Source organism: Mugil cephalus, chromosome 21 (genome assembly GCF_022458985.1).
Source record: "Mugil cephalus isolate CIBA_MC_2020 chromosome 21, CIBA_Mcephalus_1.1, whole genome shotgun sequence".
In the NCBI taxonomy this organism is placed as follows: Eukaryota; Metazoa; Chordata; class Actinopteri; order Mugiliformes; family Mugilidae; genus Mugil; species Mugil cephalus.
Window position 1 is genome coordinate 4506241 of NC_061790.1, and position 23476 is coordinate 4529716.

Here is a 23476-nt window from a genome sequence, read left to right on the forward strand (position 1 = left end):
GCAACTGTGTGATGCTGTCTTGTCAATATGGACCAAAACCTCTGAGGAATGTTTCCAACCTCTTTGAAAGTATGACACCAAGAATTAAGGCAGTTCTGAAGGCAAAAGGGGGTCCAACCTTTTACTAGCAAGGTGTACCTAATAAAGTGGCTGATGAGTGTAAATAAAGATTTTAAACTTTTACTTCAATGATGAAGTTTGAGCTTCTACACACTGTAAATATCGAGTACAACAAAGTAGGCCACTAGTTACCTCGACATAACACCCTTTCGTGACTCCAGTGTAATCGGTGCTGCTGAGGAGATTATATGGAGTTGTGGAGATTTCAATCTCCCGTAGACAACCTGAATACCTCTTCAGATTGACCTCAGATCTATAAAGAAGGAATAATAGTAATAATAAAAACAATTTATTCATGAATATTTATAACTGAAAACATACTAAAACAAACTATAGTGTGTCTTAGCAGTGCATTGTTGCAGCGGTGAAATAAATAGTGTCCAGAAGCAGAGTAACGCCTAGATATCAACAATCTGAATATGCCGTTTGTCCTTGGTAAGAAGCTGACATTTGTTTAGTAATTTCGTATTGTCCTGGTTGGTCAGTCAGATAGAAGGAAATAAAGTCTACCCTCAGATGATATTTGGACATCTGAGGGTAGCATTGCCGAAACTCTTACTTGTTAGGCTCCAAAATTTCTGGATCTGCCCATGAAACACAATTTGAATATGATTATTCCACTAAAGCGGGATACACATGAGAAATTCAGCCTAAATGTCGCTGAACAAACGTCAAATTCTGATTAATAAGCACAGAGAAAGTGGTTTCCAGCAGCTATGTGGAGGATCAGGAAGCTTCACTGGCCAGCAGAGAATTAATAAACATTCACCGTGGGCTGTGATGCATTCATCAGCATGGCTAGCCTCATGCAAAGATCATTTATTTCATTTTAATATACATTTTGATTGCGGTCTATTTTTATTCATTTACTTTATTTACCTGGCTTTCATGCTGTCAAGACAAAACATGATACGAAAGCATTAGCACACACATTTTCAGCTCGTAAATCGTGTAAACTGTGGATTGTTCTTTTAAAAACAGGCACGTTTGAGGTGTCTGATTGTGCTTCATCGACAATGACAGGAGGAAATAACACTGTGAAAACAAATTCAACTTTAAAAGAGGTTTGAGATGAAAGTAATTTCTATGTGTTTGCATAAACGTGCACTTTTTGATACACACCTGTAGTTTCCGATAGTTGGCAGCCCTCCAAAATAGATCTTCTGTTTTTCCTTGAGGTTCAAACCCGTAGCTGAACCCTGAGATGTGGCCACTATCTTATCTACAGCGCTGTTGTCGACGTCCACTACGGTCACCGTGGCTTTGTAAACAGTTCAAGAGAGATTTATTAGAACATGTACATGCATGTTTCCCCTCTAACTTCACTGCTCCGTTCGTTCATAAGCCGGGCACCCGTTTCTCTCAGGATACCTTGCTTCTTGTTCCTCGACATGGTGAGGGATTTCCAGCGTCCGTCATTGTGGCGGATGGCTGACGTGGCGCTGCCAACTCCTGATCCGAGGTCAAAGTTCACCTTCACTTTACCTCCCGACAGCTCCAGGGACATGAAGTCTTTCTGTGGAGAAAAACAGACGTGGAGAAATTGCTGTGAGGGTCGAACATGAGGCCAGTGCGGTAAGTGCCAGTAAATTGCAGTTCCTCAAATGGCCACTAGAGGCTTCCTCCAATTTAAATCCCCACTTTATAGCCGAACTAATAGTGCGAATGTACTCAGAAGTCGGAATTTACGAGTTCCAACTCGAAAGTCGTAGAATCCTCACTTCCCCCGAGTTGAGTTACCAAGATGGCCGCCCCGTGTGTAAACAGTAATTAGAAACTCGTTTATTAGCACTTCTGATCTTTGTCAAATTAAATGGGTCGTACAGACAGTATTTTTCAACATATACATGTTGAAATGCTGTTACAGTGTAATTCAAGTTTTTCATGTGTTACAATGGAACTACAAGCCCATGTCTCGCTAACAACAGCTAAAAACAATAGCCTGGTAAAACCACAACAGAGCGAAACACCAATGTGACAAACTTTGATTAAAGGTGCATTTTTTTTTTCTACATTTAAATTAAACAATTAAAACTTTTGAATATTTTTTATAAATTTCTGCCTCGTGTAGTCTTGTAGATTTCATCACTGCAAATAATTAAAACCCATGAGTTGGTTCAAGTTATCTGTTCCATTTACAATTTGTGTAGCTTATATAGCTTAAATTTAGTTGAACATTACAGCAATAATATTGGTTAATATCAAGAATTTTTAAAATCTTTAATTTCACTCTGCACTCAAAAAATGTAAATATTAAACACAATGAGTTTCCACCAAATATTTGGATAAGGTAAGAGCTTTCATGGACACGGCTATCTCGTTTTACGCCCTTTTAAATGAAACGCACCGTAAACATGTTTTAGCTAATTTCCACATTCATCACAGCTTTCTCAGGTTGCTAGCTGTATGCAAATGGCTGCCTCAGCTCCACTCATGCTAAATGTTTCCAATCATTTGAAGCCCATCTTTGACAGCAGTTGCAGCGGCAAAATGGCGGTGACCCAAGCCACCCACACTGAGCTTCTAAGCTGCTCTTCAGGATTGCTATGGATGACGTTACGGTAGGTTCATAGCCAGTCAGTTGTTGAAATGTGTGCTGCTATATTTAATTGATCGCAATTAAATATAGCAGCACACGTTAGATACAGCTCTACCAAAATACTAATAATCTAAAATAATAATAACTATAACAAACCTAAATATTAAACAATATCACCCTCCATTTCAACAGTCACTATGCAAAAGTTGTAAGACATTTCATTCTATATAGTGAGTACTTTGAAAATGACAAGTAGATTGGCCTTGGCATCAGTTCTGCTCTTTCCATTGGTAATATTCATGGAGTTCATACTTTCTTCTTTGTTGAACACCCACCATGTCTTCAGTAGCCAGATACATGAGCAGAGCATCAGAGGAGAAGGTGCGGAACTGGAAGGTGATGGTGGAAACGTTGGGGTTCCACCTGGTGGGTCGTCCCACGGCAGCATAGCCTTCACCGTCCAGCTGGACCGTCCCCTCGATGTCTGAACGCTGGGGGCTGCAAGAGCACAGACAGAAAACGGCACATTCTACACCACCGCTTTGCTTTCACATTCAGCCGCTAAAGGAGTTTGAAAGGTCACGAATCTTGAAATGCAAAGTAGGGAAGACGGCAAAGTGGCCCCAAGAATGATAAAAGGAAAAAGTGACTGAACAAAGAGCTAGATTTCGTTCAGAAACTGTGTTTTTATAAAATAAGAGCAACAATATAGCTTGTATAAAAGAGTTTCTTTATCTTTATGATATCAAGTATATATGGAAGACTATTAGGGCCACTAAAGAGAAAAAAAACAGACTCTTTTCATCATGCACTTTGAGAAAAAAGTTGAAATTTCGATAAAAAAGGCCAAATTTCCAGAAAAAAAAAGTCGAAATACAATTTTGAGTAAAAAGTGGAAATTTTGAGAAAAAAGTCAAATTTTTTAGAAAGAAAAATAGAAAAATATTGTCATAAAGCAGACCTTTACACCGGCAGTACCGTATGCGTATAGTACCGCCAATACTCCGCAGAAGAAGAGTATTGGGGCTTAATTAATATAATTAATATTAAGAATTTAAAATTGTACTGTGTTATTTTTCCAGTTATATCCCTGATATATTATATTGGACTGTGGCATGTCAGCAACACTGTTGCGTTGTCCACTGAGGCTGGGATGTAAACTCCAAGGCTCAGGAGCGCTGTGTTTGGGACCCACAGGAAGTGTGTCGTGAGCTGTGTCATGTTTAAGTTTTGCGGAGACCTGGCTGCATGCGGAGAAATTTCGTCTTTTTTTCTCGAAATTTCACCTTTTTTCCCCAAAGTGCATGATGAAAATTTTTTTTTTACCTCCTCTAATTTTTTTTTTCTCTTTGGTGGCCCTAATACTTTTCCGTGAATATGTGCATATTCGTTCTAAAGTGAATAATGTTTGTATACCTGACGACACATCCTTTACAGTCCCCTTGTCTCTCTCTGTAGTTCCACAGACCAATGGGTTTCCCGTCCAAGAAAGTCTCCCCCATGCAGCCTGTGAATGTTGATGCTTTTACCGCTTCTGCTTTCTGAAAGAGACAGAAAGAGGGAAAAATAAGAACAACGGGTTCTGTGTTTCGCCTCGGACAGAGACAAAGACAAATACCTTGACGGTGCCGAATATTCCTCCCACAAACAGGTAGGCGTTCTGGTCCACGTCCAAGATGGTGAAGGCCGTGGGCGAGTTGGCACTGGCCGGGGTCGGCATCATACCAGCCATAGAGCCTTCCAGAGGATATATTGATATGGTGCCGTTCAACCCATTGCTGCAGAAATCAGAGAGAGGAAGAAAGAGGGAGGGGGAGGCGGAGGGTGAGACTGATTTCATTCTGTCTGGAGCACAGAACTATGTCTGCAGATTCTGGGGCCGCTTGGAATCAGTCTTTATGAACTGCTAAAGATGAATGATAGAAACGCTCGTTTGTTGCGGTGGAACCTCAGAGCCGCACGCTGAAATGAATCGCCCTCCTCGGAGTTTGTTTTCGTAGCGGGAAGAGCGTTTCTGCGTCGTGTAAGGGAACATTTCTTAAGACTGATAGTCTGTTTGATCCAATTGGAAAACACCTTTGGGAAATCTCTCAGATGGAAATGCATGGCGCGGGTGGGCCATCTCCTCTGTGGGAATGGACCTAGTGTTGGATGCTATGTATACAACACCCCTGCAGCTCTCACAGAGGAAAGAAACCGGTCTGCTAGATTACACTATATCTATGTAATAGTGTGCCACAGGCTGATAAGGCTGCAAACTCCTGATTTCCCATGTGAAACAACATGTTTTCCACAGTAGCATGAGTGAGATGATGTCCTGTGGTGGCTGTTTATTATTATTTTTTATTTTTTTTTTTACAGCTACTGGCGGTTTGCTGTTGTTGGCTAGGTCACAGTGAGGGGGAAAGAGAATATCAGTCACTTTATAAATATGTGATATCACTCGGTCTCACTAATAAGTCCCAGAATTCAATTATTAAGTGAAGGTGTGTGCTCAGTTTATAATCATCGATCTCAGCAGGTGAAAAGTACCGTGAGTATCCTCCGTTACCAACACCAGTGCTCGACTGGCGCTTGAATACGTCTCGGAGAAACAAAGCGTGTGCGTGGGTGCGGGCATCTTACCGAGACGCCTCTATCCGGTGCCAGTTCCCGTCGTGGATGGTGTGGTGGGGGTATTCGACCCTGCCCACACCTGAACCCACGTCCCAAAGGAAATTCACCTTCCCCTTACGCATCTCCAAGGCCAAGAAGTCAACCTGAGGGACACACAGAGGACGCACGGTGAATGAACTCTCTCTAGACTGCGTCTGTGCACAGCGCTGCTTCTGACAAGTCGTCGAGGGGTTGAGACAAAGGCAGGTTTACTGGATTCACCATGAAGCTCTTGAATTAGCCAGTAACTGGGAGATAAGAAGCTAGTTAATCCTTTTCAAAGATGCATCATATACGATTATTTTAGGGTCCGGTTCATTTGAACATTTTCAACATTAATATATTATGTGGAAAACTAAATTTAGGAATACAGGAAAATAAATCCGTTATATGTTGCCCAAGTTTCTTCTAGTGCAGTTCCTGTACAGCCTAAACTTTTTTCCGGGTGTTGGGCTCAAGCTAATTAATTTGAGAAATTATTCAAATAGTGATTTAACAAATTTTACATGCTAACATTTAATATTATTAGGTCAAAGTTAGGGTTACACAAATGGGAGTCACCCTTTATATATAATGGAAAAATGAAATGATAAATCAAAATTTTAAAAAGTTAAAACATTGGTTAAGGCCAGCAATGTGGCCAGACTCTCTACGGCCGAACCAGTAACATAATAGCATAATAACATATAAATAATGAAAACTACACTAACTAAGTAGAAATACATTCTTAATGTCCTATTCTACTAAGAAATACGATTAAATATCATTCATTTTTAATCCATATTAATAGCGTGCGCTGCAAACTGAGTATTTTGACATCATCATCATTAAAATGTTCACACGATTGTACAGATTCATACAATATAAATACTGAAGCTGTGTGATGTATATTTTCGAGCAAACTGTTCAAAAGCGCTACAGCTCAAAAAGTCAAGAAAAGCACAAAAGCCACAGCTTAGATATTTGTGTATATAATGTGTACACACATGGGCAAATGTGTGTATCTTACAAACTGAATGATGTTCGTGGGTCTCAGTGCTGGTTTATACCCACAACTCTTAGTGGACAAATTAGAAATAGCAGTTACTTTTATTAAAAAAAATAAAATAATGTATAATTTTCGCACTTTGCAAATTCATCCCACGGGCCAGACTGAACACTCTGGTGGGCTGGTTTTAGCTGATTTTAGCCATAAATACGTGATATGGAAAAAATAACAAATCATCTGCCTGAATCATCCTGTAAGTTCTCAGCTGAACTTTGAGCATCAGGTGCGTTGCAGGTAACGCACACGAGACAGGATGTCTGTCATCATCTGTCATCAGGTCAGCCCTGCGTGGTTATTTTGAGGGTTTCGACAAATATTAACAGCTTAGTATAGTTGCACTGGTATCAGCAGAATCTGAAGTTTGCAGTATCGGACGTGAAGAAGCATCTCTAGGTTTAAGTCATGCAAAGTGCAAAGAAAGAGAAGAAATTAAGAGTTTGCACATGCACAAAGCTCACTCCATCACCCGCTACTTTAAAATGCTTTAAATATTAGTGCATCTCTAGAAAAATCTGCACTGAAGATTTGCCGTGCTTTTGCTCCTGAGATGACACAACGCAGGGGTTATGTAACACCGCTGGCAACGATGCAAGATGATGATTAATAAGAGTCCGAAATCCCAATTTATTACTTCCTACAGAACACTGTATGGAGTATATATCATATGAACGAATGTGCGAATGAACGGAGGGGAAGCGACTCCGTTCCCAGCTCTGGTCTATTCTGAGGGTATAAAGGCTGAAGTTTCCTCCATCTGTCTCCGTTCGCCGTGTTTCACGGGATCTTTGCTGTATTTTGATTAATGATCTTATTACTTATGTATGAGCCAAAAGAATTTAATAAGTGAATTCTGAGCATATGCTCTCATCTGGGTGCTGTCTCCCAAGTACATACACGGCATTATTATTCATATAGTATTATGCACAATTAGAGATTATTAGAGAGTCACATTTGAGGACGCACGTCACACACACACACACACACATGCGCGCACACATAAGTGCACACACTTATCTTCCCGGTCTCTCCAGGGTAATGGTGATTATTCATTAGTGCAGATCACAGGGCAGCATCGTTATTATTCAACTAGCATTACACACTATTAGTGAAATGCAAGCGGTGCACACACACACACACACACACACACACACACACACACACACACACACACACACAATTGCTATTCATTATGAATTCTACACTATTAAAGGATATCACACACTAAAACACTTTGCACACACACACACACACACGTGCCTTCAAGACTTCCCAGTCAGATGAAGCAGAACACAGATTTCTCGGGGGAAATCAGGCCGGAGCTGATAGCAACATAAACTTGTTGTTAATTGCTGCTGCTTGTTAAGATGCACACGCACTCATCAACGCGCGCACACTTTGGGATTATCAGTGGTACCTTAAAGCAGCGGTGGGCTCTGTTTTATGGGGGTGCTGCTGGTGAGTATGTGTCAAGATGTATTAATTATTCTCCTATTAGACAAACCACTCCGGGAGTGTGTGTAGTTTGTGTGTGTGTGCAGTTTTGAATGCATTTTTTCCAAGTATGATAAACACACACACACCCGGTGTATATAATACAGCACCCCAACATTCCATTAAATATGATGAATGCATTACTATGTAACATTTTCGTCACCCCAACAGATTTAATGACTGTTAAATCACCTTCAGCCGTCCGCCGACGTCATAAATCACGGTTATGGTTGGGGCGTAATCAGGGTTTTTCGGATTTATGACGTCCAAATACACCAATCGCGTTTGATATTTTTTTGCCAAACATATAAACTACTGTACTGAATGTTTTAATTCATAAAGAGCCAAGAGAGCGTATACACTAAATCTGCAAAAGTGCTCACTCACGAATTTGGCTGATCCCAGGTAGAAGAGCAGGTTATCGGGGGTGGTGGTTTTAACGTGAAGGATGATGGTGTTGTACCTCCCCTTTCTGATGTCCGGGCGGTAACTACGGAGACAGTCGCCACCCGAGGACACCGATACTTTGATCTGGAAACAGGAAAAAACAACAAAAAAAAAAAAAAGAAGAGAGAAATTTAGAGTTTCCATGTGATAATTCGTCTGTTATCACTGTCTTGTGCTTTAATTTAGATTTTGCTTATACTCTGGAACGTGCAGAGTAACACAGCGTCATTGCTTTTGATAAAGTTTCCAATTTTGTCCGTCCAGACTCATAATATATGAAGTGAAAACAGGATCTAGACATTATGTCGCCCTAGGATTGTTGTTGGCGTCACAAAGGAAGAAGTGCTATAAAACCAAATAATCAAATAATGAGAAACAACGGGGCAGAAAATTATTGCTTTAATTAATTTAATTAATTTAGTCATTTTTTTGGAGGACTCTCCAGTAGGTGGCACCCTGGGCAACCGCATATATTGTCTATTTCAGGGATCTTACAACGTTTTTAAGTTCAAGGGCCCCCAAACTGATGGAGATGTTAAGTAGGGACCCCCTACCTACTATATGTGTTCTATATTAAACTTGGCCTAGTGCTATTTATAAATATACAGTATTATTATCATTGTGCATTCAATATTAAGCTCTTATCCCTTTACGGAAATATGGAAAATATGTTGGATTTAGGTTAATGGGTATTTAAAGAAATTTAAATTTGTAGGGTGAAATAAAAAAATGTCCCCCTAGGGGTCGCAGACCTGTGGAACAGACCATAGGTCTTCAAGAGCAGGTCTGCAACCCGTAGGGGGCGTCCACGGAGTTACTGCAAAATCTTTAGTTGATTAAACATTTTTTATATGCATTTTTTTATTCCCCACAATTTTAAATTAATTTAAACACACATTAGCATGAATCCAGCATAGTAAAGGGATAAAGATGTCATCTTTTAGTCAGCATATCACTCATTCAGCCATAAAGGAGCCACCTCAACAGTTCCACACAGAGCGCTTGTACACAGTAGGCCCCGCCCCCATCGCTGCTGAGCCAATCACGAGGCCGCATATTACACACTGACTCTGTCAGGTTGTCTGCAATTAGCCGAGAGCCTGTTGTTTATGGCAGGTGCACAGCCACCTTACTGCTGGACATGTGTGAAATAAAAAAAATAACATCTGAACCTGCATATTATTTGAATAATTTAATATTGAATGCAAAATGATAATAATAATGTATATTTATAAATAGCACTAGTTTCATATAGAACACATATAGTAGGTAGGGGGTCCCTACTTCCTCCTTGGCCTGAAAAACGAACGATGAAGACCCCTGGTCTATTCCTACAGCCGGCTCTGATTAGAAATTTAATGAAAGTATTTTTGCAGAACATTCTGATGCCAAAGTGAAGCTGACATTATTTTTTTGGACATCAGATCAGAACATCGATTCATCATTTTATCCTTTTTAACATTCCAGCAAAATCTTGTCATAATTTGAGGATGATTTGATGAATGGTGGTCAGAAATGTGTTTTTCTAAAGCCACACGGTGCAGCCTTGAGTCCAAGTGAACATCTGTGCCAAAGCAGAAAAAAAGAAATCTGACATGATGTTGCCACAAAAAAGGGCCAGCTGACACCCCAAAATAAAGTTCACTAATAAACTTAACTTTTTGCAATAAACTTTGTGAGAAAAGGTACATTTTCTGATGCGCTTTAACTTTTTAATTTAAATTACTGTAAAACTGCTGCAGACACAAGTCATCACACACTTAAACTTGTCACTTGATTGGACCGGCAGTGTGTGTAACCTACTGAATTAGCTTGCTTCCTGGCCTGGTTGATCAGTTCCTTGATTTGCGAGATGTTGCGCCTCAGATTGTCCTGCAGCATCTTGATGGGCTGCAGCTTCTCCAACAGCCTGTCGGCCTCGTCCTCCAAGTCCTTCACTTTGGCTCCTGCAGCGTGGACTGAGGGTGGAGAGAGATCAAGTACAATAGGGATACAGCGCAGTACTTGTAATCATAAGACTATACAGCATATCATGGCTGAAAGAGAAAGCGGAGAGCTTGCAGGAGAGAATGGATCATAATGGCAGCAGAGGAAACCGCTGAAGGAGGAGAAGTATGTAGGCGAGAAGAATGGAAGAAGCTAGAGAGAGCCAAACAATTAGCGTAGCTCGGCGCTCAAAGAGAACGGTTTGTACATCATTATTTACTTTCATACAGTTTGTTGTGTAAGCTTGAGACGGGAATGAGATAAAAGAAAGAAATTAAATGGAGGTTCTACGCCTTGCGATGTGCAGAGCTCCCATGCTCATGCGGAGGCATTATTAGAAGCAGCTGTAGCTTACGTGATGGCTGTTAAAGATGGCCATGAAATTAATGGGTGGTGCTCCAATACTGATGTTGAATTCGGTTTACACTTCTACACCACATTTACACCAACTGACTCTTTGTTGGGCTTTTTGATTGGTCTGCTGATTACCAATCAGAGGGCATTCGTCAAGTCCATACTTCCTATGTTACTTTTGTCAAAAAACAGCATTCCCACAGAGAAATACTGAAACCCCACACTAATGTCCACTCTCCAGGTAACATACTAACATTGTCAACCTATAAAAAAATGTCATCCTGACTATTTCCTTTCTTCCACCCAAACTTGCCAACTGTATCAACCACAACTGCCCGTTTCAATACTAACTAAATCAGCAGTGATAAGCAGACCAATCAGAAAGCCAAGCCCAAGTTTCAAATCTGTTGGCGATGCAGCATTTTAAGATGTCCAGGTACATTTTTATTATTATTACTACACTTCATATGTCATTGCATTATCCAGCAATATGCGCCGCCAAAAGAGATAAGGTTATGATTTGGTGCAATTTGGTATTGGTGCACCACATGCATGATAAGTGTTTATATTAAGGTAAGTGAAATATACATACTGATGGCTGTGGGGATTGAAAAGGGAGAGACAGAGAGAAAAAAATATCAAATTTCAGTTGAATTTACCAGTTATCTAAAAAAAAAAAAAAAAGTAAAAAAAAAAAGTTGAGATAAAGCAGGCATATTGGAAATCTTTCACTTGATCAGTTTCAAGATTTTGTTATTTCTTTATTCGTTAAAATTAAAGTATTTTGTAAAAGGGGAAAATTATTGAATTTAATTATTGATTGCTAAAAAAAAAATTAGTTGCTACTTATTAATACCAATACAAAAGAGAGTCTATACTCATGTTAAATGTGCAAAGGAAAAACAAAGAACAAGAGACGTCCTTCTGCTTTTCCTTCACTACTACTGCTACTATTGTAGCTAGCTAATAGTAAAGCACTTTACTGTTTTTCTCCGGATCCTGGATCATCTGATTGGCTGCGTTGACCGTGTCCTCCAGTTCGCTGTAGTTGCGCTGTAGGCCACCGAGTCGCAGGTTCAGATCTCCGAGGCGCTCCAGGACGTCTATGGCTGTGGCGTTAGCTTCCGCCGCTACTGCCTTGGTGGCCTCAAGCTTAACTGCTGTATCTGTCAATAACACAAAAAATGTAAAAAAAAACATATAAATTACATACACTACATCTTGTTATCAAGCAATGCATTTTTAAGATTTGTTTGGGTGTAGTTGATGGCTGTTAAAGTTTATTTTAAGAAATGCATTGAGTGACCCTTCACAGTTTGTAAACAGTGTGACGTTTTTTGAGGGGCGGGGCTTAACTGGAGGCAAAACATGTCAAACACTATAGATTGTAAACAGCGGTTAGCATATTTTTACAGACTATTTTGGCTGGAACGAATGAAGGAAGCCCATATTTATATTTAAATTTACTCATACGGTCACTCCGCAAAAACCACGAGTTCTATTTTAAAACGACTCTGACTGATGTATTCACCGACCCCTACACTCTCACTCACTAGATAGACAATTTGACCAAAGGGGACAAAGTTTGGTCTGTCTGCATCAAGTGAAGCCTCTCCAACAAAGAAGAAGAAGTAAGTGGAACCACTGTGGAGGGAAACGTAGTAAATGCAACTTCTGTTTGGACACCCCTGAAAAACACAACTAACATTGGGTTAGCTAGCGGTTAGCCTTAGCATTTATCCGTAGACAAGAATCCCCCAAATAATTATTAACTTAAAGTAATTTCAGTCACAATTTAGTCTAAGCCATAATGTTATCCGGGCTGAAACTGATGATGCATTACGTATTAATCTGATCTGACATGAAGTGTGCACATTGTTGATTGTCTCACTGTAATCCTTCCTTTTAATCGCCAAAGTCAAACCAAAGTCATCTACAACTGGCAGTGGCTGGTATATGTTAAAACTTCAAGTAAGTGTTTTTCATTTTGGCAAATACAACAAGACGTCATTTTCACGGTTGATGCTGACATGGTTCGTCTCAACCTTCCCTCTGTTTTGCCTCCAGCTAACGATGTGACGTCACAGTGACGTACTGGCCATGAAGTGTGCGCATCAATCTGGCTCACTCTGCAAAAACGCCACCCAACCACCCAGTCGATCCTGTGCCTTTTTTTTACTGCTTCGCTTTTGACAAATTAAACTTTTCCAGAAATCTTGCCGAAGACGAGTCGTACAAACATTTGTATCTCCCAGCCTCTTCACTTAACCTTTCCTCGATGTGTTCCATCTTTATCGATCACAACACTGAGACCCAAAACAATCGATTCGAAAATTGCAGAGATGGAGAAGCAGCCGGAGACACTACAGCAGAAACATGTCACTAACAAGCAGACCAATCATAGCTCTTGCTGTCTGTGTCGCTGCAATGCGTAGTTACATTTCTGGGGAGGTGCACGTCAAGCTACAACATTGGGGTCTACACAGGGTCTGGTGCAGAAGCATAAGCCGCCTATTACAGCTACAGTGTGGGAGACTTTGTACTTGGAGACAAGTATGTATGAATGGATTCTGGTATTGTTGGGAATTAATATTGGATTTTGTTTCTGCAGCTTTGTAGCACATTATTTCTAAATATTCATGACTCTAAACTGTGTAATAAATAAAGAAGGTACAATGGACTGTACAATACCTAATCAAAATTTTCTGGAACCTTACTTAGTCTCAAAAATTTCCACGGCCCACCTCCGACCCCACAAATATGGAGGCCATATAATGTGTTCTTTTTACTGAAGACTGAACATAAAGGACTGAACTGAACTATCTTTCCTTTTAATTCCCCCTGTTCCTAGCCAGCCATCCATCTTTATACTATATATAAATGTAAACAAGTCAAGTGCAATGAGGTCCCTGTCTCTCATTTGCATGTCACATGTCTAATACTTGAAGGAAAAGCAAAATAAAATAATGAAAAGCATATTTGAACATTTTTAACATCCTTTCAAATGTAACTGAGTTTTAACATTTAAAACATTATTCTGTGTAAATAGACATGCACACACACAAAAAACCATACTATTTTGGAAATTGCTTGGCGGCCCGCTTGCAATACCTTCGCTGCCTACCAGGGGGCCGCGCCCCACAGATTGGGAATCACTGATTTTACTTGTTTTGACACAACTGATGGTTTAGGTCAGTTTATAAGTATATTTTCTTGGGTAAGAATGATTCTGTGAACTCATAAACACACATTTAAACCGTGACTAACAATCTGACCCCCCATGAGATGGTATAAATATTGGATTACTTAAAACTTTTAAAAGATTTAGACCGTATTTTTAGCTTATTGTGTTAACCTTTGGGTGTCATCCATTTAGAAGCAACCTATAACAGTTTTCTCCAAACACAACCGTGTGCGTTACTTCAGATCTGCGACCTTACTATCGTTGTGCTGCATTTCAGGGAGTGTATCAGCGAGTACTGACATGATTGTGTCAAGTTAAGTTTGCCAGGGCAGCTGACCTCTATCCGCACGCTGATATCGATCCAATCTCCCTTTATCTCTCTCCCAAGCGTGCGCGCACACACACACACACACACACACACACAAACAGATGTGGTGTATTTGTGCAGACGTACCGTTGGGGATGGCGTTGAGCGTTTCCATGGTTCCATTGACAGCTTTGAGCATGTCTTTGGTTTTGTCTCTCGCTGCTTTAACTCTGCCCTTCAGCCCGGCCACACTGTCTGCGTTCTCTGTACACACACACACACATTCACACAAAAAACAAAACAAAAAAAACACACAAGGTAAATGATGATGGCTGTTTGATTTGAAGCCAAGGCCGCCTGCTAATGAAATCACTTCCCTCACCTCCCTAAGTGACTGAGACTAAGACTGAGAGCTGAATGAGGAGTGACAGTCACGGCGTTTAGCATTCTGCTACTATCTGAAGTAGCAAAGAGCCTATAATCAGAAGACCTCAGTCTGGACAGACCGGCCTGAACGGAAGACAGATTTAATCAGACTGAGAGAGGTGGCGTAAACCTTTGATAACACGTTCAGGTCTAATCTCTAATATGTAAAACACTCAATGTGACTGCATCTATTTGATTGGGTTAACATGCACTACATTATGATCACCTTCCTAATAACGTGCAGGCCTCCTTTAGTTGTGGCTCATCAAAGAATGGACAAGGGACAAGAGAATGTTTTTAGTGGGGGGCTTTAGGTCCTATGGGTTGAAGGGAGGGGCCTCTGTGGATCATCCCACAGATACTTGATCAGTTTGGGATCTAGTGAATTTGGAGGCCAGGTCGACACCTTGTGGAGTTCTTCATGTTTTTTGGAGTTGTTCTTAAACCACTGCTGCCAAAAAGTAGTGTCATTGCTATGGGGTGGGGGTGCCTGATCTGGTCTAAGTTCTAAGTAACATCCACATGAATGAATGGCAGGTCCAAAAGTTTCCCAGCAGAACACTGGGTTGTCACAATATGGTCATGTGTATTCACTTCTCCTGTCAGTGGTCTGATCAGTGTGTACTTTTTCAGCTTGCTTCATGTTGGGTAAAAAGTGATGCCAATAAACTATTGACTGGTGGTTGGGAAAAAAAAACTCCACTGAGGCTTAGAAGCACTCACATCCAAGGTTGTATCCTGACTTTGGGGAATATAAAGAGTTCATTTCTAATCAGAATGATTTCAAAATATGGCAGAAACGGTAACTGATAGCAGATAAACTGCATCTGCATCTAGAATCAAATAGAACCAAACAACTGTTTACATTTCATCTCGCATTAACCTCCTGAGACCTGAGCTTTAGTTTGGTATAGTTTGGCATTTTTAATTTCTCCAAGGTATTTGGGTTTAGTAGGACCTAAGAAGTATAAAAACCAAACCAAGCATCATTTTTGAACAATGTCCTCACATGTGGACACATTGCTTATTTCAATGTACATTACAAGAAAGTCACTAGTGTGTTGCAAATTATAAAACTATTTATTTCAAATCCTGAACATTGCAACAACAATGAAATCCCAATGTCCTCAAACGAGTACTTGATATTTAGTGACGTTGTAGCTCGTTAATACTGATATAATTTGTAAAATGAATGCATCATATCAAACTAGAAAAGTTAGTAAGATTCATAAATGAGTTTCAATTGTAATATTTGATAAGGTTTTGTACCTTGTCTACTTTTGTCCCATGATTGGCTGCAGAATTAATCAACCAGCTATGATGCCCTTAGCTGACTAGTGTGTGTTGACTGTTTGCTACCACTAGATGGCAGACTAACGTGTGCACTTATGGACAACAGGTTTAAATGAAGCAGAATAAGAATAAGCTGCCACGAACATAAAACTTAATGTCCCCATATGAGGACGCAGGGTCTTAGGAGTTTAAAAAAAGAAATATATATATATATATATATATATATATATATATATATATATATGAACTGTACCTTTGACATCATTTTGAAGTTGTTTAGCTTTATTCAGCAGTATGTGACTCTTCTTGAGTGCATCTTGAGCTTCTTCCTTTACTGGGACCGATGGACCTAAAGCCTAAAAAAAACAAAAAGAACATCTGAGACTTAATAAAAGACTTTGTGAATATTTTGGATCCCGCACAAGAATTACATAAAAAGGTGCAGTAACATGCACACAGAAGCACCTTTCCTTAGGATCAAAGGATACAGAAGCTACTTTGCATTGCTAAATGATTCTCCAAGAAAGGGGTTTTCGACTGACTTAACTACTGCCCAAATCCTTTCTCCACCTTCAACCTCTTTTTCTGTCTTTGTAGCGTTCCACCGCTTACACGCTAAAGGAAACGAAAAAATAAGGAGGACTCAAGGCAAAAAAAGGATGCAAATGAGGCAGACGAATCAAAAGGAAAAAGGGTGAAATAATGGCAGAGAGAGAGAGAGAGAGAGAGAGAGAGAGAAAAAAAAGGACAAATTGCCTCACAGGAAATTAAAACTAAAATGGAGGGAGAGTCAAATAAACGATCCCGGAATAAATAAGCAAAGACGAGGTAAAAAGGCAAAATGTAACACGCGGAAATATGAAGAAGTGCGGAGGACAAAAATAAATACGGTGAAAAAAATAAATAAATAAGTACAACAAGGTTCGGAGAATGAAAAGGACAATTTCAGGTGTGTGTAGTCATGATAATGAAAGAAATAGAGGGGTAAAAAGAGGGAGGAAGAGGGGACGGAGAAGAGCTTTGATCTCCCAGCCGTGACTAATGGAGTGCACAAGCTTACATTAGTGTTACTGCACGCAAGGCTCAAACACAAACACACAAGCACACCAGCTTCTTTTTTTTTTTTTGTGCTGAGAGTACACTTTCATAATCTGGAAAGCTGAAGTGCTTGTGCATGGTATCCGTGGTGTATGTATAGAGTACCTGGATATGAGGTGGATTACATATATTGTAAATGGATGCGCATTTCATCTTTTTGTGGTGAGTATTAGCGTGGCTGGACTCTTATCAGAATATTCCATTTGGATTTTGTTCTGGGGCCGGTTTCAGACAAGAGAGGGAGAAAAAAATACCTACGTGTGCAACCAGAGACTCATAACACCGGTCAGAGCCATTTTATTGTGAACAAATTTAACTCCATGGCGCTCGAATGTCACGTGTGACTACATCAACACGATTGTGAAATAGAGCAGGGGTCTTCAACGTTTTTCCGGCCAACTTCAACGTTTTAAGCAGGGACCCTCTACCTATTACATGTGCTCTATATTAAACTCAGCCTAGTTCTGTTTATAAAAATACATTATTATTACCATTTCGCGGTAGACCTAAAGTTCACAGACCCCCTGTTGAAGACTTCTACAACAGAGGATATTCTTGATAAGTTAGGGAATAAAGGCATGTAAGTCATCTTTCGCACCAAGCACCTATCCTCTTATTTCTTCTCTACTGCAGGTTAATAGAAGTGTGCCCCTCCCTTTCCATCCCCTCCTCCTCCTCTATCTCCACCTTCCTTAATCGAGCTATGCACGAAATTCGACTTTCTGAATGCGGCCCTTGTCCCAGTTTACATAAAACAGAGAAAATCCAATAACTGATGGGATATGTCCTCCTCCTCCGCACTAGGTGGCGATATGTGTCTTTTTAGTGGGTTAATGCGGCCCCCTTTCTGACTTATTACGTCATATATATCCTTCAGGTGGTTCTTCTACTGGCTCTGTTAACTTCTTTTGTGACCGGCTTTGGATGTTTTTGTTGCGGGGTCATACACTAGCGCAGCTGTTGTGGAGCATGCGCACACACGTTGTCCAGTTAAAGTCCAATTAAGGCGTATACATGCTGCAGAAAATCGAATTCCAATTACATTGTCTGGGTGTCTTAATCATAAGACATAATAATAAGGAGAACTCAGATTCTAGTCGAAAGAACGTGTTTACATGCGCTTAAGCTGTCCAGTTAAAGTCCGATTAAGGCAATGATTAGTTTTTTTCATGTGCATGTAAACATACTAATGTCTCTGGCCTGGAGTTGTGTTTCTGACATGTGGACCAGTTATCATCTCCTACCTGAATGCCCAACCTCATATGTTTATACTCTCACATAACATGCATCAGCTTTATTTAATGTTTGCATCAGGATTTGATTCAGCATGTACACTTTAGTCAGGTGTATGTTTATCTAGCGGGACTCAACCAGAAGGTTCCTCCATATGAGCTGGGTTCTTCTTCTAAAAGGCAGTTTTTCCTTTTCACTGTCGCCTTCGTTTTGTAAATCGTCTTGAGATCATTTGTGTTGTCATTAACGATTTATATAAATAAAGTTGAATTGAATTCTCTCACCAAGTTCAGCGCCTCGGTCGCCCTCTGTCTGGCTGCCTTCGCCTCTTTCTCAGCTGCATCCACGTTGGCTTTAATGTTGCTATAGGCATTGAAGGCCGCTGTTGCGTTGAAGGACAGGTTTTTAGCTTCAGCCAAAATACTGTGGGAGGAAGGTAGAGGGGGAGTTAAATGAACATTGATTTCCCATTCAGTCTGTTATACACACTTTGTTTGGTAATTAAATTTCAAATCACTGGAGGTTATCAAGAAATCCGAAAAGTCCCAACATTTATCAGCGTTGGTCGATTTCTGGAACTTAATTTAGTTCTTCTGACCTGTGAGTTATTCTTCAAGTTTCTGCAGTGAAATCTCATCCATGAATGCATTGAGTGCATTAGAGTTAAGTGCAGTTTATGCCTCTTTGGGATTAGACACCGTAGCTTACGCACATAGCCTACACCCGTGCAACCCATTTAAAGTTGTGTTCTCGTCAGTCAGGCTCGTCCTGTAACAACGCCACCCAAACACTAGTCGGGGCTGTGTCTTTTGGGTTAATTTTTGTTTCTACTTCCTGAGTTCTGACATTAATCTCAGAATTCTGACTTTTTTTCTCAGAATTCTGACTTTTTTCTTAGAATTCTGAGATTAAAGTCACAATTCTGACTTAAATTACTTGGCCCTAATCCTCTTCCGTAGTTTTATATTGTACTTAGTTAATAAAGCAGGTTTACTTGCCTAAAATATTTGACCTGTGTTTTATCATAACCATAATCAACTAACTAAAGGCAAAATTACAAAATTATTATTATTATAATGACCATGATATTTCAAGTAAAAAAGTGCAACCGTGCATTCATTACTCATGACACTGCCACAAATAAATCATAATCACTTAGTATCACTGATAGTTCTTGTTTAAACACTGATTCTGTCCCATAATCTTTAAGCCAACCTATCCTTTGAGTCCTGTGGGAGGAAAGAATATTCGAACAAGTGTGTTTTATTTACCCATCTAAAATGGTCGCGGAATCATTCAGCTGCTTGGCATGTTCCTCTGCGTCGTTCACATGGTTGGCCAGGCTGCCATCACTCAAGCCATCGGTGAGGCGACTCACTCTGTTGTCCAGCTGGTCATGAAGGGGGCCCAGCTCTGTCTTCATCTCCTCCAAGTCCTACGGACAGGAAAACAGACGCTCTGCACACTTTGCTTGAAGTTGAAATTTGGAAACAAAATATTCAAATCACATTTTTTTTTTTTTTTTTTTGAATTTTCCCATCTGTGGCAATATCCTCCCTGTACTAATTATAGCAGCACTTCCATATTGAGGCTAGTAAAATAAAGAACAGAGCACAGAAACAAACTCAAAACAGAGAAATATCCACTCCTTCAAAACTCCTCTGACTTCCCTAAGGCCAAAACACATAAAGCTGGCCTCGGGCAGAATATCAAACACTAGACAGGAGTTTTAAGGAGTTACGCAGGTTCTATGGGTTTCAGCTAGCTATACTCCAGCACCTCCATCTCCTTGTGGATGTCGTCAGAAAGTTGGTTTGCCTCCTCCAGTAGAAGCTCTCCTTCTCCGAGGACCTTCTGTGCTTCTTGTTTCACCCCTTTGACAGCCGATCGCTTCCTCTGCAACAGAGCGAACCAGGATCAGCAGCTGTGACGCATCCTGCAGTGCTAACAGCACCCAAAATAAACTCCAAACCTCATTTTTTTCTCCTCATAGTAATGAATATATATGTAAAGCATGTTGTGTATGTACGAGTGTGTGTGTGTGTGTGTGTGTGCAGAAGAGAATGTTTAATATCAATTTAATGATTTGTTTCCTATAATGACAGGGAGGAAATCAGTCAAGGAAATTGAAAATAATAAAATTACTGAAAGGACACCAGGACAGGAAACTATTGATTTGATTAAAAGAAGATTTGAACTCAGAGTATGTGTGTTTCCACCTGCAAAAAGCTTTCAGAGTGTGCAAGCGCACTATATATGTGAGAGATCACTACAGAACGCTTCCTCTAGGACAGAAGGAATAATCTTTCCAATAAATGCTTGTTTGTTTCCATTGGGGACACGCCGTCTCTGAGCTCTCCTCGGTGATGAATCGCAAGCAAAAAGCTTAAAAGGAAAATATTATTAAGTCGTCTGTGAGATTTATAGATGGTGAGATCCAGTCGGTTATTAAGGAGTTTTTAAATCTATTTCGTTTTGGGGCAAACAAACAAAAAAAGTTTTAATTCCGAGAAATAAAACGCACACAGAGCTTATTACTTCAAAGCTGCTACATACTAGTACTTTGTCACCCCCCCTCTAGAGCAAAAACCCTTCAACAACAACAGCGTTCAGCAGGATCCAGCTTAATTGACTTATGTGTCGTGTTAAGGAAACATTACATGCCAGCAGTGTAGCAGCAGCTGTTCAGGCAGAGTGAAGGGTAGGACTAACATGTGATGACAATTAAAATGAACCGCAAAGAGTGAGTTGGATGTACTGAATACACACCGATCAGCCACAACATTATGACCACTGACTGACTAAAACCTAAAACTTAACGTCCCCACATGAAAACGCAGGGTCTCAGGGGGTTAAATATAAATATATGCACAGTTTTAAATAATCAAACGTGTTAATGAGGGAATCCAAATAATACCGACGATCATGTCGTTAACTTGAGAAAGTCGAAGCAGGAGCGACTGTTTTTACAGAAAGTCAATATTTCATCACCAGTCAGTGCTTAAAAGGATAAAAAAGCAGAGGATGAATAATTTGACTTTAAATGTGAGTAGAAATCATTCACAGCTCAAGCACGTTGCCTTTTGACGAAGTTTGTGTATTGGTAGCTGTGTATGCCTGCACCTCCAGGGACGCGAGGTTCGCCTGGTTCTGTTCAGCCAGTGAGCCGGCCTGCCACGTCTTCCCCTGGGCCTCCTGCAGTAGATCCTGGGCCTCCTGGAGCTTCTCTTCGTGGTCCGAGAGCTTTCCTTTTATCTAGGGGAGCAGACGGTGAGTTATTATCAAGTTAATGTCATTCATTTGGTGGAACCTGCAAACAAAAAAAGACATAAAGATTTAAAGTTATAATCACCTCTGCTTTCAGGTCTTCTGTGGCCTGATGAGGGTCACCGAACATCCTTTTCACTTTCTGATACAACTCCTCTGCCAGACTGGAAACGGAAGAAAAATAAGATTGGAGTACATACATTTAACAAAGTGCTAAACATGAATGTGAAACGGTCAATTAGAACATATGAATACTCTAATTCACAGAGGAGAGGCGAGGGGAGTTGTTGTGATGTGTGACGGAGCCTCACTCAACGTGACTGAACACTGAGTGAAAGAGCAGTCGTGCTTCTATTGACCCCTCAGGGAAATGTAGATTTAACTGGAGCAATGCGAAACATTCCAAATGTGTGTTTGTATGTGAGTGGGTGGGCAAGTGAAGCAACATGTACGCTGCAGCATGGCACGCTACATTAATAAGAGCAACGAGGAGCGCGCAAAGATAACTAGATCTTAACCGGCGTGTCTAATCTGCGCGTATTAGCATAACACAGCAGTCAGCCTAATGCAACAGATATCAAGAGCCGACATTCTTCAGAGTTTTCATGCACTGTGAAATGAACTTTAAACTGTCATCGTGCTTTGATAAAGGGGCATTTCATTAATAATTCACAGCCTTGTTAAGCTGTTCTCACCCAGTCACAGTTCTATCAGCCAATTAACATAGTCTGTTAAACTATATGCAAGAGAAGGGTATCCATGTCGGGCATTTGAATAATCTCACCGTGACAGTGGTAATATTAACCATAGTTGATATTAGACTCCGTGCATACTCTGAGGTTGAGAAGCAAAATGAGCAACAGCAGCAAGCAAGCATATATGAGCTTTTAAGTGAGGAGTGTATCACCAGACATGCAGAAGAACAAGCAGAGCACTGATCAGGTGTACTTCATCAGGAATGATCTGTGGGTGTTTGAGTCTTAATAGCTTTGCAGCATCAACATTGGAGGGGGAGTGAACCATTTCTGTAACTTTCCAAAACCAATGAACTAAGATTCACATCATGTGTGGTAGCGCAAGAGTTGAGGTCTGTGTATGTTTTGGTCATTGAATTTTTTTCCGTTCAGAAATAGGACATTAAAAAACAAAAAGTGAGTGGTTATTTCATTTTCAATTTAAAATTCAAAAATTAAAATTCGGTTTTGAGAATGGATAAACAATACTTTTAAATCCGGTCTGTTTTCATTTTCTGTTTCAAAAAATAAAAAAATTAAATCGTTAGAAGACAGGAACAACTTTCAAAATACGCAACCAGAAGTTACATTTTTTTTTTGTTTGTTTTTTGTTGTTTTTGCCGTTTTCAAAATAAGAGCACGTATGAGGACGGTACTATGTTTATAGCAAGAGCGCGCAAATATATGACTTCTATCTGTGGTTTTTCCTAGCTGGCCCAGGCTAAAATGTCTTTGTAACCTTACTCTGACATGATTTTTGACATGGCAAAACAAGACTTGTCATCTGCAGAAATCTCTGTGAGCATATCAGAGTAATGTTAGCTAGAAGCTGACTATTCCCTGATTATATGAAGTTATTTTTAGTTTTTACCTGAAATATGTGGCTTACTTTTTCTGCAGCCATGTCGTCTTCCCTGACACTCTTTTATTGTATCCATGTCCATCAACTTCTGTTACACAGCGTCGTCCTCATACGTGCTCTTACTTTGAAAACGCCAACTTCTGGTCGCACAATATTAAAACTAAACTATTTTCTTTTATGGTTTTAGAAACAAAAAATTAAAAGTGGGTCGCAAAATCTTTGGTTGTTTAGACATTTTTTATAAATTTTTTTAACTTTCACCCACAATTTTTCAGCAGAGCTGAAAAATGTTGACGCCACCTGCTCTAAGTAACTTGTGGGTTTATATTGGACTTTACAACTATGGATGTGAGGACGGTTTGTTGAAACATAACAATTTTTTTTGTTCTGAAGGTTGGATTTAGTTGGTGGAACAAAACTTTTCCAAATAAC

General features: G+C 40.0%; 1 protein-coding gene across 8 annotated transcripts in view; it reads right to left on the reverse strand.

The window, feature by feature from the left end:
• lama2 (laminin, alpha 2) overlaps window positions 1-23476 on the reverse strand; it is a 213214-nt gene that overhangs the window by 24974 nt on the left and 164764 nt on the right. For 4 of the 8 annotated variants that reach the window (XM_047573377.1, XM_047573379.1, XM_047573378.1 and 1 more), the window contains 19 exons: window positions 21534-21612; window positions 21305-21436; window positions 19961-20077; window positions 19453-19616; window positions 18466-18604; window positions 16104-16206; window positions 14279-14395; window positions 11624-11806; window positions 11233-11238; window positions 10104-10258; window positions 8241-8384; window positions 5285-5418; window positions 4278-4437; window positions 4076-4200; window positions 2995-3157; window positions 1492-1636; window positions 1243-1381; window positions 1000-1011; window positions 253-373 (listed from right to left, as the gene is read on the reverse strand). In XM_047573377.1, coding sequence (XP_047429333.1) covers window positions 253-373; window positions 1000-1011; window positions 1243-1381; window positions 1492-1636; window positions 2995-3157; window positions 4076-4200; window positions 4278-4437; window positions 5285-5418; window positions 8241-8384; window positions 10104-10258; window positions 11233-11238; window positions 11624-11806; window positions 14279-14395; window positions 16104-16206; window positions 18466-18604; window positions 19453-19616; window positions 19961-20077; window positions 21305-21436; window positions 21534-21612 — 2338 coding nt within the window. The remainder of the gene's footprint in view (window positions 1-252; window positions 374-999; window positions 1012-1242; window positions 1382-1491; window positions 1637-2994; window positions 3158-4075; window positions 4201-4277; window positions 4438-5284; window positions 5419-8240; window positions 8385-10103; window positions 10259-11232; window positions 11239-11623; window positions 11807-14278; window positions 14396-16103; window positions 16207-18465; window positions 18605-19452; window positions 19617-19960; window positions 20078-21304; window positions 21437-21533; window positions 21613-23476) is intronic. The other 4 variants (XM_047573380.1, XM_047573381.1, XM_047573375.1 and 1 more) reach the window with 3 other exon arrangements.